Source organism: Molothrus ater, chromosome Z, assembly GCF_012460135.2.
Source record: "Molothrus ater isolate BHLD 08-10-18 breed brown headed cowbird chromosome Z, BPBGC_Mater_1.1, whole genome shotgun sequence".
Classification (NCBI taxonomy): domain Eukaryota; kingdom Metazoa; phylum Chordata; class Aves; order Passeriformes; family Icteridae; genus Molothrus; species Molothrus ater.
The window spans coordinates 27,677,763-27,696,308 of NC_050511.2; the positions used below are offsets into that span (position 1 = coordinate 27,677,763).

Sequence of the window (18,546 nt, forward strand, 5' to 3'; positions counted from 1 at the left end):
CAGTTTAATGCTGTGTGGCTTTTAAAATACACTGATCTCAATGTGATATCTTGTTTGTGTTGAATCAGGAGCCCTCATTAGCAACCCTTCTGAAACAGTATTGGTTTAGTTTTATATTTTACAAATTTACTTTGGTTTTCCTTTCCCTCTTTCTTCTCCCAGATAAATCAAATCTCCTAGTCTTCAGAAGCAATAGCGTTTCTGATGTACCTTCATCACCTATGCTACAGAGACACAATAATGTCAATCAGATGGTTTTTCACAAAATCCGTAATGAGGACTTGATATTCGTAAGTCAGTTTGTTGCTTTTTCTACTGCAGATTTTGGGTTTAATATGCACCAATTTTTAAAAACCTAGGTGTGTGTTTAAAGGAATCTTACCCGAGCTAGGAGATTTTGCTGTAATCTTTCCTTAGAGTTGTGGAAAATAATTTATTTTATTTTTCAGTAATGCAAATAACTATTTTTTTTATAATTAAGAAGCATTGTTTTGACTGCAATAACAGTTATTTGGTTCTAGAGATGTCTAAATACATATTTAATGGAATTGCTTCCTCTCTGGTTCTTGCAGCAAGTTGTTTTCTGAGATCCTTGAGTAATCAATGAAAGACAAGCAAAAATTTAAGATGTTTCTGATATAGTTGCTTCCTTTCCTTCTCGGCTGGACTCTACACCCAGCACACCTCTAAAGACTTGCATATGCTTATACAGGGGGGAGTTCTAAAGATGTCTTTTAAAACAGGCAGATATTTTTAATTTTATTTCTGTCTGTATCCTTCCTTCCTTTTAGGAGGAGAGTCTTGGACAGGGCACATTTACTAAGATTTTCAAAGGTGTAAGGAAAGAAGTAGGAGACTATGGCCAGCTCCATCAAACTGAAGTTCTTTTAAAGGTGCTGGATAAAGTGCACAGAAACTACTCTGAGGTTGGTGTGATTGTTGACTGCTATATAACATTTGTCCATGCTATGCTGAGCATTACTCTTCTTCTTTTCATAAGCATTACCCATTTACTTCATAAATGAGTATTTGTGTGGTATAGAGTTCTATGTTGAACCAAGCTCATGCTTGAACTTGTGACACGGGGAATATGGATTTGAGACTGGCTTTGGGAAGTACACCTATGTACTTTATTTCCCCTGTTCCCACCACCTGTGAGAGAATTCAGAACTACTCATTGAGATCTGAAGAACAAGTAATTTATACAGTTAAAGTACCAGAGGAGGGGTAGTATGGCCACAGGATTGTCTTAACCAGTAAATTCATTATTTACAGACAAGGGACCATTTATGGAAAAAAACTTCCTCTGGGTAGACTGTCTTCAGATTTTCCAATAAAATCAAGTAATCAGAAGTATTTATGTATGAGAAAAACTTGCCATACATGGATTCACCCATAATCACTGAGCCTTCTCACTTTTTGAGTGATGGTTGTAGCAGACCTGAAATGCTTTTGTGCACAAACTAATAAACTGGTAGTGTAATCAATCCCAAGACTCTGTATGTGAGAACTGAATTTCACAAGATGTAGTAATGTTTATTACAGTAATGTAACTATAATACTGCTTTTGATAACATAGGTGATAAATTTGTATTCTAAAGTATTAATCAGTTACTAAAAGTTCAGAGGATATAAATAAAGATATAGTCACCTGAAGGAAAATTTTCTCATTTTCACTTCACTTTGTTGGGTGAATAACCAGTACACAAGCAAGTGTAGGCGGAGGTGCCACTGAACAGAATAAAAAAATAAAGCAAGCAATAAAAGTATTTGAAACTTTCCTGAAAAAGTTGGAGAAGGTCTTGCAGTAGTGGATGAATTACATAATAATTTTTTCTGTTTTAACTTAATAATGTGCTACAAAGAAATCAATTGGAAACTGAACAGTGCATATGGCAGAATAAATTAGAAAGTGAATAGTGTATGATAAATTTGCCTTCAATTTACCTAGGTAATTTACACTGAAAAAAAAAAGGATTATTTTAAAAATGTTGAGATACACTTGCCAGCAGAGAAAAAGAGGTTGTTAACCTATCTGGAATGTGTACTACCAGTTATTTTAAAAAAGAAAATTAGGAAAAAAACTCCACGACAAAAACACTGAAGCAAAAACAAACCAAACAAGAAACAGTTGCCAAACACAAACCAACAACAATATAAAATATGTTACATAGGGTCTTTGCAAAGAGATAGTTGAAATGTTTTTAAAAAATTGTTTTAGTAAATTTATTAGAACTTTGGGGCTTTGTTTTTACTGATGTATTTTCTTTCTCAATCTCTCCCTCTCCTTCCAAAAAGTCCTTTTTTGAAGCAGCAAGTATGATGAGCCAGCTTTCTTACAAACACTTGGTGTTAAATTATGGAGTCTGTGTTTGTGGAGAAGAGAGTAAGTAGAAATTAATTATTTTTTTACCAATTTTTATACGTCTCTATTAGAGTTTGACATTTTTTTTGATAAAACCAGAGAAAAAGCAAACAAAACAGCAGAAGTTCAACACCAGCTGGACAGCTAATACATGTTCATGCTGCTGCAGTATTAGCCTTGGTATCTGAGCGCTAGTTAATAGTAAAAACAAAGAAAAGGGAAAATTGTTTAAAGTACAGTCAGTGTGAATAGTAACCTCTGTAGATGACTCAGTCATGTCTGTTCTGTCTGAGATGAGTTTTGCTGTGCCTCTGGAATGAAGTGGCCAGAAAAATTGCATCCTTACATTATATCAGCTGTGGTTAGCTAGAAAGGGAGGTACTCTGCTACCCAGAAAAATCTTCATTAACTGTGATTAGAAACAGACATTGCTGCCCTTTACCACCTGTGCTGACTTTATGAGCACAAATATAACTTTGAGAAGTTTGGTTTAGAGATCCCATTCTGAGGTCCTGGTAATTGAGCAAACACACTACAAAATTTTAGCAGCAGTAAAATGTTTGCGTTGTCTGCAAAAGTTTAATGTCTTTCCAGTTTAGCTTACAGCTTTGTGACTATGTATTAATAAGTTTTTTTAAGAACACCTGAAATACATTTATACCATCTTGAAATGAAATCTTAATTTTGGATGGTTGCCATGTGCTAATTTGTCTTCAAATATGACTGCTGGATCTCACTTTGACATTTTTTCTTCTTCATTCAGTCTTTGGGCTGAAACGTCAGTTTGCCCAAAACCATTTATTTTCTGTGATTAGAAATTTGTATGAAAGGAAGCATTTTATAATTGTATGGGCATATTAGGTAGGTGGTTACATTCATTAGGGAGAAAGAATTTCCAAAAGAGACGGTGGATTCAGTAATCAGAATTTACCTCTGTAATCAGAAATTACCTCTCATAGAAGGCTGGAAAAGGCACAGCATTATGTTTGGCCAAGACAACCACATGGGTTTTTTGTATTTTATTCATTTTACCACACACACATATAGGGACAATATATAAAATTTCAGTTAGATCAAGTTTATAATTGAAGAGAAATAATTGAAAAGCAAGAGGTATATGATTACATATTTCACCTTTAGATCATAGCTGTCCTCTAGGAATGATTCTCTTTCTGAAGGTAAGAGACTTACTACAGTTTTAAGGCTGTTTATTGATTCAGCGGTTTACACACTTGATGTACAAATTCGATAAAAATTGTTTCACATAATTGCAAAAAAAAAAGTATTTGCTGTCTCTAAAATGAATTTGTTAAAAAAATCTGTGGTTTTTTGTTACAGTGAGATAATACTAGTAGCTTCAATGTGAGCATCTTGCAGCTGAGGGCAAGGATTCAGTCATGTGATTTGAAATTGTTGTGTTGAAAGTGATGAAGATGGCAGTTCTTGCTTCTGCCGTAATTTGCTAGATGGCTGCATGAAGGCATATGTCATACACATATGCACAATTTTAGGGAAAATACTTGTCTGTTTTCAAGCAAAGCATCTTTTGTCAATAAAGCATTGCATTTTCCAGTAAGAATATAGATAGTAAACAACTATGAAGTGAATGACTTGAATGTTATTCAGCTCACCACATTGATAGTGCTGTACACTACTATGCTTCATCAACAGTTACATTATTGTGCCTTTCAGGTGAGGGTGGAAAGATGCTCACTGGATTTTAACCTAATCTGTAAAAGATTAAATCTAAATAATTAACCCTAAAAGATTAAATCTAGTAAAAAGAAATTAGGTGAACTTCCACACTCTGAAAAAGTATAAAGAACATACAGTATTCATGGCAGTACTCAGATACCACAGAAGTTGAAATTTATAGTTAGATCACCAACAAGGTATCAAAAGAAGTGTACTATTAAAGTCATTAATCTGCTCTGAAATTTTATTATTTGTTGTTGGTTTTAATTGTTACTCTTTTTATCATTATGAATCAGACATCCTTGTACAAGAATATGTAAAATTTGGATCCTTGGACACATACTTGAAAAAGAACAAAAATGTTATCAACATTTTGTGGAAGCTGGAAGTAGCCAAACAGTTGGCATTAGCCATGCATTTTCTGGTAAGTGGTTCAGTTTTGTTAATTGCAGAATTCAAGTGATTCTGACTAATGTGTGTAGAAAGGCTGAGCTATTACCTGAATTCTTAAAACTCTGGAGGGTTTTGATAATGGATTGGCCATATACCAGCTATTTAGTAGATATCCAGAGACAGACTTTGTATCTTGAACAAAGTGTAGTTGAATGTCCATTCTTTTTTAATGCTTTATGTTTTAGCATGAAATATAAACACATTTGCAGTAGTGCTTTCCCCCCACCACCCCCACAAATCAGTCCTTTCTGGGCTTCCCACCTCAGCTTACGATGCTGAACATAAACTATTTCCTGGTAGTGTTAATACTTAACCACTGGGAGAGGAAAACACTGTACTGTTCACTCTGCTAGTGCATTCTTCTTGGGCATTAGGTCTCAACCTTACAGTCTTTCCAGTTACATATAAAGGCCATTATTCAAGACAGGATATGTTACTAGAAAAGTCTTTCCTTTAACAATATTTAAATATTCTTATATTAATTTTAAGTGGATGGATGAGCATTCTTCTGAGTTCAAAAATGTCAAATTGTTTCAGACTTTAGGCAAATAACAAAAATTGGCTGAAAACTGTAAGTTTGAGAGAAACTGGTGGAGTATCAGGAGTTTGGTCAACTTAATCTGTGATCATTATTTTATTTGCTGATGTTTCCCTCATGCTGTACAGTATTTGTTTTTAAATATCTCTTCAACAGTAAGACTTTTGGGCAGTTTGTAAAAGATGTATTTCTGTTTATAGGAGGACAAAGGCCTTGTTCATGGGAATGTCTGTGCAAAAAATATCTTGCTTATCAGAGAGGAAGACAGGAAGTCTGGAAACCTCCCATTTATAAAGCTAAGTGATCCTGGCATCAGTATTACAGTTTTGCCAAGAGATAGTAAGTCTTTGCATCAACTTTCTTGTTCAATGCTTCTGACTTGAAAAATAAGTTTAAGGGTGGGGTTTTTTTTGACCACCATCTAATCTAATTCTGTCATAGTAAGTTCCTTGATCTGTGTGTAATTTTATAATTATCGCTACAGTCTTAGCCAAGCAGTTTTGAGTGTACCTTTTAAATTAGCAAACAGCTACAGGAAATAAGGCCACAGTTCTCCATTGTGTGAGCTTTTTTCCCTGCTGTTCTCATTTTCAACCCATGTTTCATTGGTAGTAGTATTGTTATATTTTATTGTAAATATACAATATAGTCTCTTACATTTGCAGATAGCTGCTGAACTTAGTGTCTTGTAATTGATCAAGAACTTTCAGAACTGAAACCAAATGCACTTTTGAAAATGCTGACTGGCAGTTAAAAATCATCTTCATTGCATTTCTTTGTGAATACCTAGAGCTGGTTGATGATGTTAAAAATACTGGGTTATCATCCACTCTTAAGACTGTTCCAATGCTTTACAAACAGCATAATTAGCTAAATGGAAAATGTGTGCAAGGTTGTTATGCTAATGGAATGGAAGTAACCTTACTATTGCTTTTATGGTCTTTCTTTTTAATGAAAACACTTCTTACTTGGTACTTTTTATTGATGTCTAAAGAAGTAATGTATCTAACAGCTTGTATATAGTGCAGTGTCATTATTTGCCAGTAAACTATTTAAATTCTCCCTGTTTTAATATGAAGCTTACATTATTCTTATGAGATCTCATTTTAAGGAGCTCTTAATCCAAATCAGTACAATCCCATATTTTAACTTGTTACTACAGTCAGTAGCAATAGCTTAAAAATCACATAGTGTAAAATTCCTTTTTATGGTGCCTTTTGCTGTGCCATAATATGCCAACCACTAGCAAAGTATCTTTTATTCATTGATGTCTTAGTTGTTTGTGATAGCTGTTGAGTCTTGGTAAGATTGGAGAAATAGAGAAATCACAGAACAAATGTAACATGGAAATTATATTAAGGCAATTTTATACTTTTAGGCTTATTTTACAGTAAAACAAATGGATCTCCCTCTTTGATTCACAAATATTATTTTAATTTTTGTCCATATTCCATAATTTGATTTTCTTTGTGGAAACAAATACTTGGAAAAATATTATTAGTACATTGCAATGAAATACCTGTCTGTATTAAAGTAATTTTTACCAAATCAAAATGTTAGGGAATTTTATGGTATCATTATTTATCTTAACAAGTTTTCTTTGTGTGATTGCACAGTCCTTCTTGAGAGAATACCCTGGGTTCCTCCTGAATGTATTGAGAATCCCAAACAACTAAGCCTAGCCACAGACAAATGGAGTTTTGGTACCACTTTGTGGGAAATCTGCAGTGGAGGAGACAAACCCCTGAGTGCACTAGATTCTTCAAGAGTAAGTATTACTGGGTCTGCAGTCATAGCATTTCTTTGAACACTTCTAATTTAGAACATCTACTGTTGTAACCATATGAATGTAAAGTGGTGTGGCCTATGACCACTGTAGGAAAAAGACATATTTGCTTGTAGGTAATAACCAGAAGAGATGATTTGAAGTTTGTTTTTATGTTGTTTATTTTGATTTTTACGGGGACAATTGTCAGTATTATCTAGTTCATATTTTTGTTGCTTTGTTGCAGCAGTGTTTCACTTTAAACAGAAAAGTACTCATAACAAGTGTGCATGGATTTTAATTAGCATTCTTGTAATTGAACATCTTAAATACAGCAGTACTTTGTGTGTTGCAACAATTCTACTATTTTAGCTAAATGAGTAATGTTAACTTTTATCTCAGGTAGGGGCAGGAGATGGAGGAGAAACATATTCCATAAAAAAACTAATTAATATGTATTTGCTTCTTTCGTTGCAAGCAAAAAGAATACTTCACTATGCCACAAAAGTACTAATAGAATTACTTTTGTAAAGGTACTGTAACCTTCCCATAAAGCCTGATTTGATTTCTCAGGTATTGTAATCAGCTCTTACAATATCTCCAAGGTTACCTAGACCTAGCTTATAGATATCTAAGTATTTCAGAAGTTGCCCTACATTCTTTCATAATGCTCACAAAGCTTTTCACAACTGTCAGTGCAGCCAGTTCACAGGTCAGTAGAATTTTCTGCTGGACCTACCCATCTGAGGATTTATGAAATTGCCAATAAAGGAGACACTATTTTTCTCATCGTTCTCTATCCTCTTATCTTCTACCACTAATTTCTGAACTGATCACTATAAATTATACCAGCCTTGCCTTAGATTAACATTGGTGGGATGGACATTTGGTGATTTAACAAGTCTAGGTTTAGAGCTGTAATTTTTGGCTACTCTTAGGAGAATGTTAAGGCTTCTGCAACTCTTCATGGTTGTAAAATGTAAAATGACTTACCTGTTTAATTCCAGAAACTACAGTTTTATGAAGATAGGCACCAGCTTCCTGCCCCCAATTGGACAGAACTTGCAAACCTCATCAACAACTGCATGGATTATGAGCCAGATTTCAGGCCTTCTTTTAGAGCAATTATACGTGATCTGAACAGTTTGTTCACTCCAGGTGAGTTTGCGATATAATAGGATCAAAACAACTCCTGTTTCCTATTGGTTCACTTTCTTTTTAGTATGTTTTTTGCAATACATCATTGTATTTGACTGCAAATTACTGCATGGAAATAAAGGTGGCTCTCAATATTCTACTGAGCTTGAAGTATGCCTAACAAAAGTAGAACAGGCCATGACTGTAATAAGGTTCTTCCTTTTCTTGTTAACTACTCTGTTCCCTTTCTTCCCTTCTTCCTTCTACCTTTCAGATTATGAGCTATTGACAGAAAGTGATATGTTGCCAAATATGAGAATTGGAGCACTTGGATTTTCTGGTGCTTTTGAAGATCGGGACCCAACACAATTTGAAGAAAGACATCTTAAGTTTTTACAGCAACTTGGCAAGGTAAGATGTTTCAAAATTTTGTAATAGTTTAGGAAATAACTATGGTTTTCAGTTATCCTTTGATGACCCCATATACATTATTGGCAGTGAAATTTCTGTTTTAGAAGTTAATAATTTCAGTCATATCTGAGCAACATGTGCAGTTCCTTCTAGCTCTTTTTTCACTTTCACAGTATTCTTAGAAGAAAATTAGCTAACGTCCACAATGAATCCAGTCACACCAAAAGGCTAAGTACTTTTAAGTAATGCAGAGCTGCCTGACATAAATGATAGATGGATAGATAGATGGGTAGGTAGATAGATAGATACACACATGCACTAGATATTCAGTTAACAAAACTCTGGAGCATTCTTGTGCAGAACTAGTAGGATTGGTGGTTTTTTGCATGCATATTCTGAGAAATCTGAATATACAGCCTCTACATTCAAAAGGAAGATATATGTCTTCAAGATACATGTAGGCCTTGAACTTTTGGTCTTAGAAATCAGCATTTGGTTACTAGTTTTGCAAGTCATTGCAGCCTGGCTGTGTGAAAGCAGACCTAGACAGATGACCAAGTGCAGCTGGCAGATCTTCACCAAGTACTATTTTTCTAGAATGGTTCTTTGCTGTTTTATTTGGTTTTTACCAGTATTCTTTTGGCTTCAAGTACAGAAGCAGCCTGAAAGTGAAGTAGCACAAGTATTTCTGTTTGCAGATAGTTGTTCACTGTGATAGCATAGCATAGGGAGAACAGCAGAGTGGTAGGTGATGGCTGCATAAAGGAAGACAAAAGACAATATAAATGAAGAAAGAGACAAAACCAGAACATTGAAACAAATTGGAAAGGAGCCAAAATTAAAAAGAGCAGAATTAAGAAGCAAGACAAAGGCATTTATGCAAATGCAGGAAAAGTATTAGTCCAGTGGAAGTGGAAATTTGTGAAAGGAGAGAAAATAGATGGACATCACCCTCTTTCCTTGTCCTCGTTTCTTGTTCTGTTTGCTTCCTTTCATGGAATATATTTCTTTTCAACTGTTAGCCTCAGTCCTGCACTTTTCCTCTCAGGGAAGTTTTGTGGCCTTTCACTTAAATAATTAATCACATAACCTTAATGCTTAGTACTGTGAGCACTGAACAAAAACTACACTCTACATGAGCAAACATGTACTCTAGGAAACGCAAAGAGTGAATGATGTGGACTTGTTTTTAACTCCCAAGTGTTTCCATTTGTGACCTAGGGAAATTTTGGCAGTGTTGAGATGTGCCGGTATGACCCGCTGCAGGATAATACTGGGGAGGTGGTTGCTGTGAAAAAGCTGCAACATAGCACAGAAGAGCATCTTAGGGATTTTGAAAGAGAAATTGAAATACTTAAATCACTGCAGCATGATAACATCGTTAAATACAAAGGAGTATGCTACAGTGCAGGTATGTGCTATATTGAATACACCTAAATATGCATACTGAGAAGTTCAGAGAGGTAAGTGTTTATGACAGTCACTCATTTGTCTTAAATTTTCCAGGACTGAGAGAGTACAAAACAAAGGAAGTTTTTTGAAAGATGATAACATTAGTAACAAGTTGATGTCACTTACCATTCTGAGTTTCATCTTGACAACACAGACATACAGACTTCTACTTTGCCTTAGCAATAGTAGATGAAGTATTGATGAGATGATATTGATTAGTGATATATTAATTTTCGAAGCATATCCACATTGTTGTTGAGTTTCAATAAGTGGCATTTTTTGAGGAAATGCAGTTAATTAGGATATGAAACATTGCATAGTGATGTATAGATCATAAATTAATATTTTTGTATTAAGTCCATTTTATATTATAGCTACTGATAGAGGAATTGAAACGCTTCTATTAAAAAAACTCATCTTTGGAAAATTACATAAAAAATTACATTTGTACTTTTTGTTATTGCTGTAAAAGGACGGAGGAATCTAAGATTAATTATGGAATACTTACCATATGGAAGTTTACGAGATTATCTGCAGAAACACAAGGAGAGGCTGGACCACAAGAAGCTTTTGCTGTATGCATCTCAGATATGCAAGGTAGGACATTTCAAATTATATATATTTTTTTTAATGAAGTTTTTTCTCCTTTTTCCATCCAACAATAACTGGTTATTTTGGTGTATCTTCTATAATGTGGTTGGGCTGCTAGCACCACATAACCCTCAGAAAAAGTAGCAATGTAATCAAGACCTGGAAAAACTTCTGGGTATCTCAATACAGGATGCTGAGACTGGTCTATCTGCTGACTGAGGCAGAATATACTCACTTTTCTCCCTAAGGTGACTCCCTAAAGTATTGTAGGAGTTAATATACTCACTCAGGCAAAACATTCTATAATGGAATTTTCAGAAATTTGACATTCAGCTATAAAAACAGCATAACAACATGTGTATGTTTAAACAATTTACTTTAAACTGTAAGAGCAAAGATACATGACTTCTGTATGCAGAACTAGAGGCCTTAGAAGTACCCAAACCTGTAATAAATTATTTGGTACCAAACCTAATTCATAAAATCCTGAAAAGTGGTACAAACATCTGATCTTTCTTGTGATCTCATTTTCCTTATAAAGAGGGCTTATACCTTCCCTAGTTTTATTCTGTAATTATGTTTTAGATATTAGAAACTAGAGACACCTGAGATTTCATTGCATATTTAGAAATTTGAGAAAAGAAAAATAAATGGGAGTGAGGAGGAGAGAGACAAAAGATATAACCATACCCCCTCAAGACATGTACCAGAAATATTTTTAAATTTCTTTTCTCAATACCTACATCAAAGACATGGAAGCAGTAGGTTACATAGGATTGCATAATCACAGAATCAACTACGCTGGAAAAGGCATTTGAGATCATTGAGTCCAACCTATGAATGAACAGTCATTCAGGCCATGGCACATGCAATCTTTCCTTAAAGACTTTCATGGACAGTAACTCCCCCACAGCCCATTCCAATTCCCAATTATCCTCCTGAACAGCCCATTCCAATTCCCAATCATCCTTTCTGTAAACAATTTCTTCTTAATGTCCAACCAAAACCTCCCCAGCTGCAGTTGTGTCCTCTGATCCTATTGCTGGTTGCCTGGGAAAAGAGCCTAACCCTCATCTGGCTACAGCCTCTTTTTAGGGAGCTGTAGAGAGGGATGAAGTCCCCACTGACCCTCCTTTTGTTCAGGCTAAACAACCTCAGCTCCCTCAACTGCTCCTCACAGGACTTGTGCTCCAGAACCTTCACCAGCTTCATTGCCCTTCTCTGGACATGCTCCAGCACCTCAATGTCCTTCCTAAATTCAGAGGCCAGGAACTGGACACAGGATTTGAGGTGCAGCCTCACCAGTGCTGAGTACAGGGGGACAATCCCTGCCCTGCTCCTGCTGGCCACACCATTGCTGGCACAGGCCAGGATGCCATTGGCCTTCTTGGCCACCTGGGCACTGCTGGCTCATGTTCAGCAGCTGTCAGTCAGTATCCCCAGGTTCCTTTCTGCCTGACCACTGCCCAGCCACTCTGTCCCCAGCCTGGAGCTCTGCCTGGGCTTGTTGTGGCCAAAGTGCAAGACCTGGCACTTGGTCTTGTTGAACCTCATACTGCTGCATTCAGCCCATTGATCCAGCATGTCCAGGTCCTCCTGCAGAGCCCCACTATACTCCAGCAGATCAAAACTCCCACCCTACCTGGTGTTGTCCATGAATTTACTGAGGATATATTCGATCCCCTCATCCAGAGCATCAGTGAAGGCATTAAACAGGACAGGGCCCAACACAAATCCCTGGGGGACACCACTGGTGACCAGCCACCCACTGGATGTGGCACCGTTCACCTCCACCCTCTGGGCCCAGCCATCCAGCCAGTTCTGAACTCAGCACAGAGTGCTCCTGTCCAAGCCGTGGGCTGCCAGCTTTTCTAGCAGTGTGCTGTGGGAGACAGTGTCAATGGCCTTGCTGAAATCCAGGTAGACAACATCCCAACATCCACAGCCTTTCCTGCATCCACCAGGCAGGTCACCTGGTCATAAAAGGAGATCAGGTTGGCCAGGCAGGACCTGCCCCTCCTAAATCCTGGCTGGGTCTGAGCCCTTGGCCATCCTGTAGGTGCCGTGTGGTGGCACTCAAGATGATCTGTTCCATAACCTTGCCCAGCACTGAGCTGAGCTGACTGCCCTGTAGTTTCCCAGATCTGTCTTTTGGCCCTTTTTGTTTCCCAGATCCTTCTTCTGGCCTTTTTTGGATGGGTGTCCCACTGGCCACCTTTCAGTCATCTGGGACATCCCCAGTGTACCTGGACTGATGACAGATGATGGAGAGTGGCTTGGTGAGATCTTCTGTCAAGTTCCTCATCACACTATGATGGATGAGGGTGTTTATTAGAGTATGTTGTCCACAAATATTCTTATGTCTGGTAATTGTGCCCTGCCACCTTAAGATCCTAAGGTCCTAAGACTTAGCTTCTGCAATATCTGCAGAAAAGGTCTGACAATCAGGGGAGAATCTCTGCCAGAGCCAAGACCTTTTCCTGAGATTCAAACTTTCTCATGGTGAAAAGAGCTTGCTGGTTCCCTGCTTGAAACTGGACTAACCTTTTAGCTGCTGAACCTCTTGCATGTATGAGGAATGCTGCACCCTTAACAGCTTATCTCACCTATTCATGTGCTTCACTGAAGCACAACAATGTGGGTAGTCTCTGGGAGAAGCTCAATCATGGGCAAACAGTGTGGAATGTGGGAAAACAAAAAAAGTTAGCAAGTCCATGGCAAGTGTCTTTGGAGAGAGAAAGGATTGAATAGGTGACCGCCCACTTCAGAGGGTTGAAGAGCTCTCTGATCTGTGTCTCCAAAACAAGAAGTCATTCTCTGGTTACAGGCCTAAGAAATTATCTCACACTTACTTCTGCAACAAAATTACGTTTTTATGCTGGTAAGTCATTATGAACAATCTTTGTTCAACCAGAGACCTGGAAGAATCTTAAAAAACAGCACCACCTATGAGGGTGGTGACCAAATCTTTCATGGAAGTAAGACGCAACATGGATTTTTGAGTACACAAAGGCTGCTTTATAAATAAAATAAATTATTAATAAAACAGTTAGCTGTTTTATTCTGTGTCCATCTCAGCCTGTGACCTCAAGGTGCTGGCCTTGTGCACTCTCATAAGAAGCTGCAAACGTGTAGAAGTCCTCAGGCTTTCATTCAAAGCTTGATGAAATAACAGTGGCATCATGTCTCAGGACCCTGGTCTGAGGCCTTCATTGGGAGGACTGGAAGGTAGATTTTGACCCTTGATGGCTGTGCAAATATGGTAGAAATCTTTGGGAAAGGAACTGTATTCAGAAACTACAAAGAAAAAGGACCTTAGTGTGTGTGTACATATACATACATGAAAGAACTTTGAAAATATTACAGGTCTTCAGGACGGTGAGAAATTGAAATAGCAGATGAGACTATTCCTTCCTAAGTACCAAGCACCAGCCAAGAGAAAGGGAGATAAAATATGCATCCTGCAGATACTAAAGCGGGAAAACATCCAGTTTTGATAATGACATGGGGACAATGTATGAAAATGTAGGAAATCCACATAGAGCTTGCTCTTAAAGAAATGTTTTCACTTCTAAGAAAAGTGGAATCTAAGAGTTACAGTGTATGTACCTTGCTTTGGAGTGTTTTGCTGTACAATCTGCAAAGTAGAGGTTATATAGGTTGCTTTAAGATTTCTTTAATCTGTGGCATTCTGTTTCTCCAAAACAACATAATTAGTGAGTACCTGATATTGTGAAAATGGAACCTGAATGCTTTTTCTTTGTTTAGCTGATCATGTTACACTTTTCAGCTGGTTTTGCTTTTCTTGCAATGTTTGGTCTTTCAGCATCTCACATCTCATCTTTCTGCTGTGTGTTTCTGTCAGTCCGTAATCTTGGGGGGGTTTGATGAAAAAACCTTTCTGCCTCTGCCTTGCTGTTTTCCTCTGAAGTGTATGAGAGAAATGAAGGCACACCCATTACCTGAGGGTTAAGATGAATGTGGTTGTTTATTGTGTTTTGGTTCCTTGCTACTATACTGGGAAAGGGTTTTTCTTCTCCTAGTGTTTGAAGTGTTTCAGGTGTCCTTGCTGGTGAGCCAGTTTTAAAGACAGAAACATTTTAAATCACATTTAAACTCTGTTGTCAGACGAGAGCCACAGGATTGTGATATCCACTTAGAATTTGCATGATTTCAATTAAAGATCTGTCTTATGTGTTTTCCAGGCTAACAGAAAAGTTACTGTCATCAAACTTTAGGGCTGTTTTCAGATAGTACATTGTAGTAAGAAAAAGCTGTAGCATTTTCATAGGCTAGTTGTACCAGTAAGACAGAACCCTCACTTTGAAGTAAGGTTTGGTATTTATGGCAGTGAAAAAGCTGGCAATGAGGAATAGGGCATTTTTGAACAGTTCTGGAATGAGCTGTGAGAGAACAGCAATGCCACCTAATGGTACTGGGAGGTACTAGAATCTGAGAGAAAGACTGTACTTTGTAGCCAAACTCTGAGGTTTCTGACATTAAGAAAAAAAAAGATTAGAGAAAGAAATAAGCCTTTTGGCATGACTAGTAATAACATTGCTTTTCAGAACTTTTGAGATCACCAATGCTATTTGTGTAATTTAACTTTTCCGTTGTGTTGAAAGGGTGATAAGCTTTCTTATAAAACTATGCAACTGACAACTTGCTTGGTGATTCCTTTCATGTATGAGTTGGGTATCTCTTGACATTGTGCAGCATCAGTCTCAGTCCTCCATTTATTGCTGTCTAAGCAAGACTTTCTTGTTTTAGTAATGCCACTACACACACTTTTTCCAAATTTCACTGTTAGTGAAAGTAACTAAGTGCATGGGTAAGAAGGGATCATCAGCAGCAAAAGACAACATGCCTTCAGACCAACACTTTGTTACAGCAATCTGTGGGAATGTAACAATAAGCAGAACTGTATTGGTGAATAATTGTCCATACGAAAGAGATACAAAGCACACTGTTGGGAATACAGTGAATAATAGTCAAATTCAAGGAATCATAATACAAAATTTCATGGAAGCATTCAGGAAAGCAGATGCAGAAAATGAAGAAAAAAGCTAAATGAAATGGATATGTTGGACAATCTTCTCATGTGCTCTGGATTGTGTAGCTTAGCCCAATTTTTTTCCTTCTACATATCACCAGCCAACTGCATTTGGGCACAGAAAGGAGTGGTAGCATTTATCCAGCTGCATAATCAAAAAAATACTTGGCTCTGACAGGTGATTAGTCTGTCTCCCTTCTTTTAAATGGAAGTCACTGAGCTTGGACTTGGAGAAGACAAACCTGGTTTTGGTTTTAACTTTGAGGTTAATTCATCCTCTTAGGGAAAGTGCAGCTATGTAGTGGTAAAAATAACTCTTTTCCTCTTCTGTTTGTAACCTCTACACCTAGGGCATGGAGTATCTAGGAACAAAAAGATATGTTCACCGAGATTTAGCAACAAGAAATATCTTGGTGGAGAATGAGAACAGAGTTAAAATTGGAGATTTTGGATTGACAAAAGTTTTGCCACAAGACAAAGAATACTACAAAGTGAAAGAACCTGGTGAAAGTCCTATATTTTGGTAAGTCTTCTTTTGGTATGTGAAATCATGGCATGTTTTCAGTTTTTACCCTTTTAGCCAATTCATTTTGCATGTTGTGGAATTCTTACTTGCAAGCTCCACATCAGTTTTCCAGCATTGTGAAAGTCATTTGCATGGTATTTCACTTCACAGAGTAGCATCTAGGACTTTTCAACATATTTTTAAAAACCCAAGAAAACTCCCAAAACAAAGATCCAAAAAAATACGTATTTAAAGGAAATAGCATCCAACAAAAAATATATTCAGATATAAAGGAAGTCTAAAATGGCCCATTTTCCTGGATTCTTTCACATTTTTAGGTATTCTAGTTCCTTAAAAACTGGTCATTCATGTCTTCCAGCTGAGATCAGTTGGATACACCCCAAGAGAAAATGCCATTCCATACATGCGATTTTAGTCTGTATTTTAATTCTGACTCAGGCACTGTTTACCTAAAGAATAAATTATACAAAATGGCAGCTTAGTAGATGTTATTGGAGAGGTACAGTTTAGTTCCAAAAGTGCCTGCAACACAGTTCACTGAAAGTGATGGAAGGCTGTAATTGTCTTTCTTTGCAGGTCTAATCACATCAAATTCCTGTTGACTTGCACTACAAATAAGAAATACATCTACAACCTTGTTGGAAAAAAAATCAAACTTGGTTATAGTTATCACCAACTGTGTTTGTTTAAGGTGGATTTGGTTTTCAAAATCAATTAACTATTATTAAAGGAGTAGTTAGTAATTGAAGGTACCAAAAAGAAATGAGAACATGCTAATATCAATGAATAAAGAACACTTACTCATGAAAAAGAAATCTGTCTTACTAAAACAAATGTTTTCAAAATCAAAATGGCACATGTTGCAGAGAGCAATTTTCCTTGTACTGTGTGTTGCAGGTACGCTCCAGAATCTCTGACAGAAAGCAAATTTTCTGTGGCCTCAGATGTGTGGAGCTTTGGTGTGGTCTTGTATGAACTCTTCACCTATATCGACAAAAGCAAAAGCCCACCAGCTGTAAGTATATAGTTTATGAATCTCAGAAAATTTGTTTATTTGAATTTCCTAGACTGTCATGTACCTCAATAGGTTGATGTTTACTGATCCTTTTCTGGAGATACCTTAGTGTTTGAGACAGCATCTAGTCTGAAGTAGTAACTAAAATGTAACTGGTATCAAGCCATAAGAAAGAAAGAAGATTTGAAAATTACTTCATAGTCTGTGCATATCTTATTCATTCTGTAACTTCTGTTTGAAAAATATTTTAAAATCTCTTGTTATAGGTTGTTCTTTCTGATCCTTTGTGGAGAGTTATCCCAGCTGCAACCAGTCCATTGCATGACCTTTATTTTTAATGTTGTTCCAAATTTAAGGCTGAGCCAAACACATACATAGAAATTAAGTTAAAATACCTTAAGTTCCTTATGTAAGTTATGTTAGCAGAACCCAAGTTAGTAAGTTAGCAAAGTTAAAGGAAAAAAAGGAGTGGCTTTTTGCAGACTGCTGACTGGTGTCTGAAGACGAATTTACAGTGGGTGAAGAAAGATACTATTATCCTCCAATTGAAAATAAGGTACATGATCTTATTTTCACCTAGCAGTAACCATGGGCATAACAGAGGAGAGTTCAGGCTCCTATATTTACTGGAGCTGGCCTCACCCTTGGCCAGACAGTCAGTCCTGACAAATCTGGTTTTGAGAGCTGAATAGTGATGATAGGCAGAAATGCCTTTGGAGGATACCTCTGCACTGGCCTCAGTGGACCTCTCAGTAATTCCATACAATGAGCTATCAGAGGTTTCAAGGAAGAACTCAGGACAGCTCTTCCAGCATAAGAACATAAATAAAGACACCTAGAGTTCTTCAGAAGGATTGTGAAATGAAAAGTGATAGAGTCCACGAGCACAAGTGGACTATTCTTTCAATGAATCAATTCTACACGTGCATTCACAACTTCATCAGGTTGGTTATCCTATTGGTATGCATCAAGAAAAGGTAATTTGGTAAATTTAACCAAAGTGGTCTGTTCAACTCTTGTAGTCTTTATACTTATTAAATATTAGACCCCGAATGTTTCGGGTGTGTCCTGCCTGGCTTCGTCTGGCCTCGCTGCTGGACCAAAGGCGGCAGCTGTGGCATCTTTCACCCCAGAGATGCCTTTGGCCAGCTGGGTGCTGCGGCTGGGCGCTCAGAACAAGTCCAGGCAAAATAGGAACTCAGTTTACCTTTGGTAGAAAAGGTTCAGACGATGGTGAAGAGAAAAGAAGCAGGTTCTGCCGTGGAGCTTAGATCCAGAGTTTTATTGTAGCATGGTAGACTTCTGAATGTGGTAACAGCTCTCAGACAGACAGACACCGCATGGTCTCGTGTCCTTTTTAAGCCCCAGGGACAGGGGGAGGGGACGGACAGGTGAGGGCCAACCAGGTGTGAGCAGGGGAAGGGTCAGAGGATGTGGACGCTAGGACAAACCAATGAGCCCAGGCCTGGGGGGCATCTGCCAATCACACCACGCCTTGCTGGAAGGTTTAAGATTGATGGGCAGCTCCTAGGCAGGAGGGCAAAG

At 37.5% G+C, this 18,546-nt stretch overlaps 1 protein-coding gene across 4 annotated transcripts in view; it reads left to right on the forward strand.

Annotated features, from left to right (window-relative positions):
- JAK2 (Janus kinase 2) overlaps positions 1 to 18,546 on the forward strand; it is an 89,124-nt gene that overhangs the window by 61,644 nt on the left and 8,934 nt on the right. For all 4 annotated transcript variants that reach the window (XM_036403083.2, XM_036403082.2, XM_036403084.2 and 1 more), the window contains 12 exons: positions 163 to 290; positions 792 to 926; positions 2,299 to 2,386; positions 4,357 to 4,484; positions 5,252 to 5,390; positions 6,668 to 6,819; positions 7,824 to 7,974; positions 8,228 to 8,364; positions 9,586 to 9,775; positions 10,289 to 10,413; positions 15,811 to 15,983; positions 16,884 to 17,001. In XM_036403083.2, the coding sequence (XP_036258976.1) occupies positions 163 to 290; positions 792 to 926; positions 2,299 to 2,386; positions 4,357 to 4,484; positions 5,252 to 5,390; positions 6,668 to 6,819; positions 7,824 to 7,974; positions 8,228 to 8,364; positions 9,586 to 9,775; positions 10,289 to 10,413; positions 15,811 to 15,983; positions 16,884 to 17,001 (1,664 nt within the window). The remainder of the gene's footprint in view (positions 1 to 162; positions 291 to 791; positions 927 to 2,298; positions 2,387 to 4,356; positions 4,485 to 5,251; positions 5,391 to 6,667; positions 6,820 to 7,823; positions 7,975 to 8,227; positions 8,365 to 9,585; positions 9,776 to 10,288; positions 10,414 to 15,810; positions 15,984 to 16,883; positions 17,002 to 18,546) is intronic.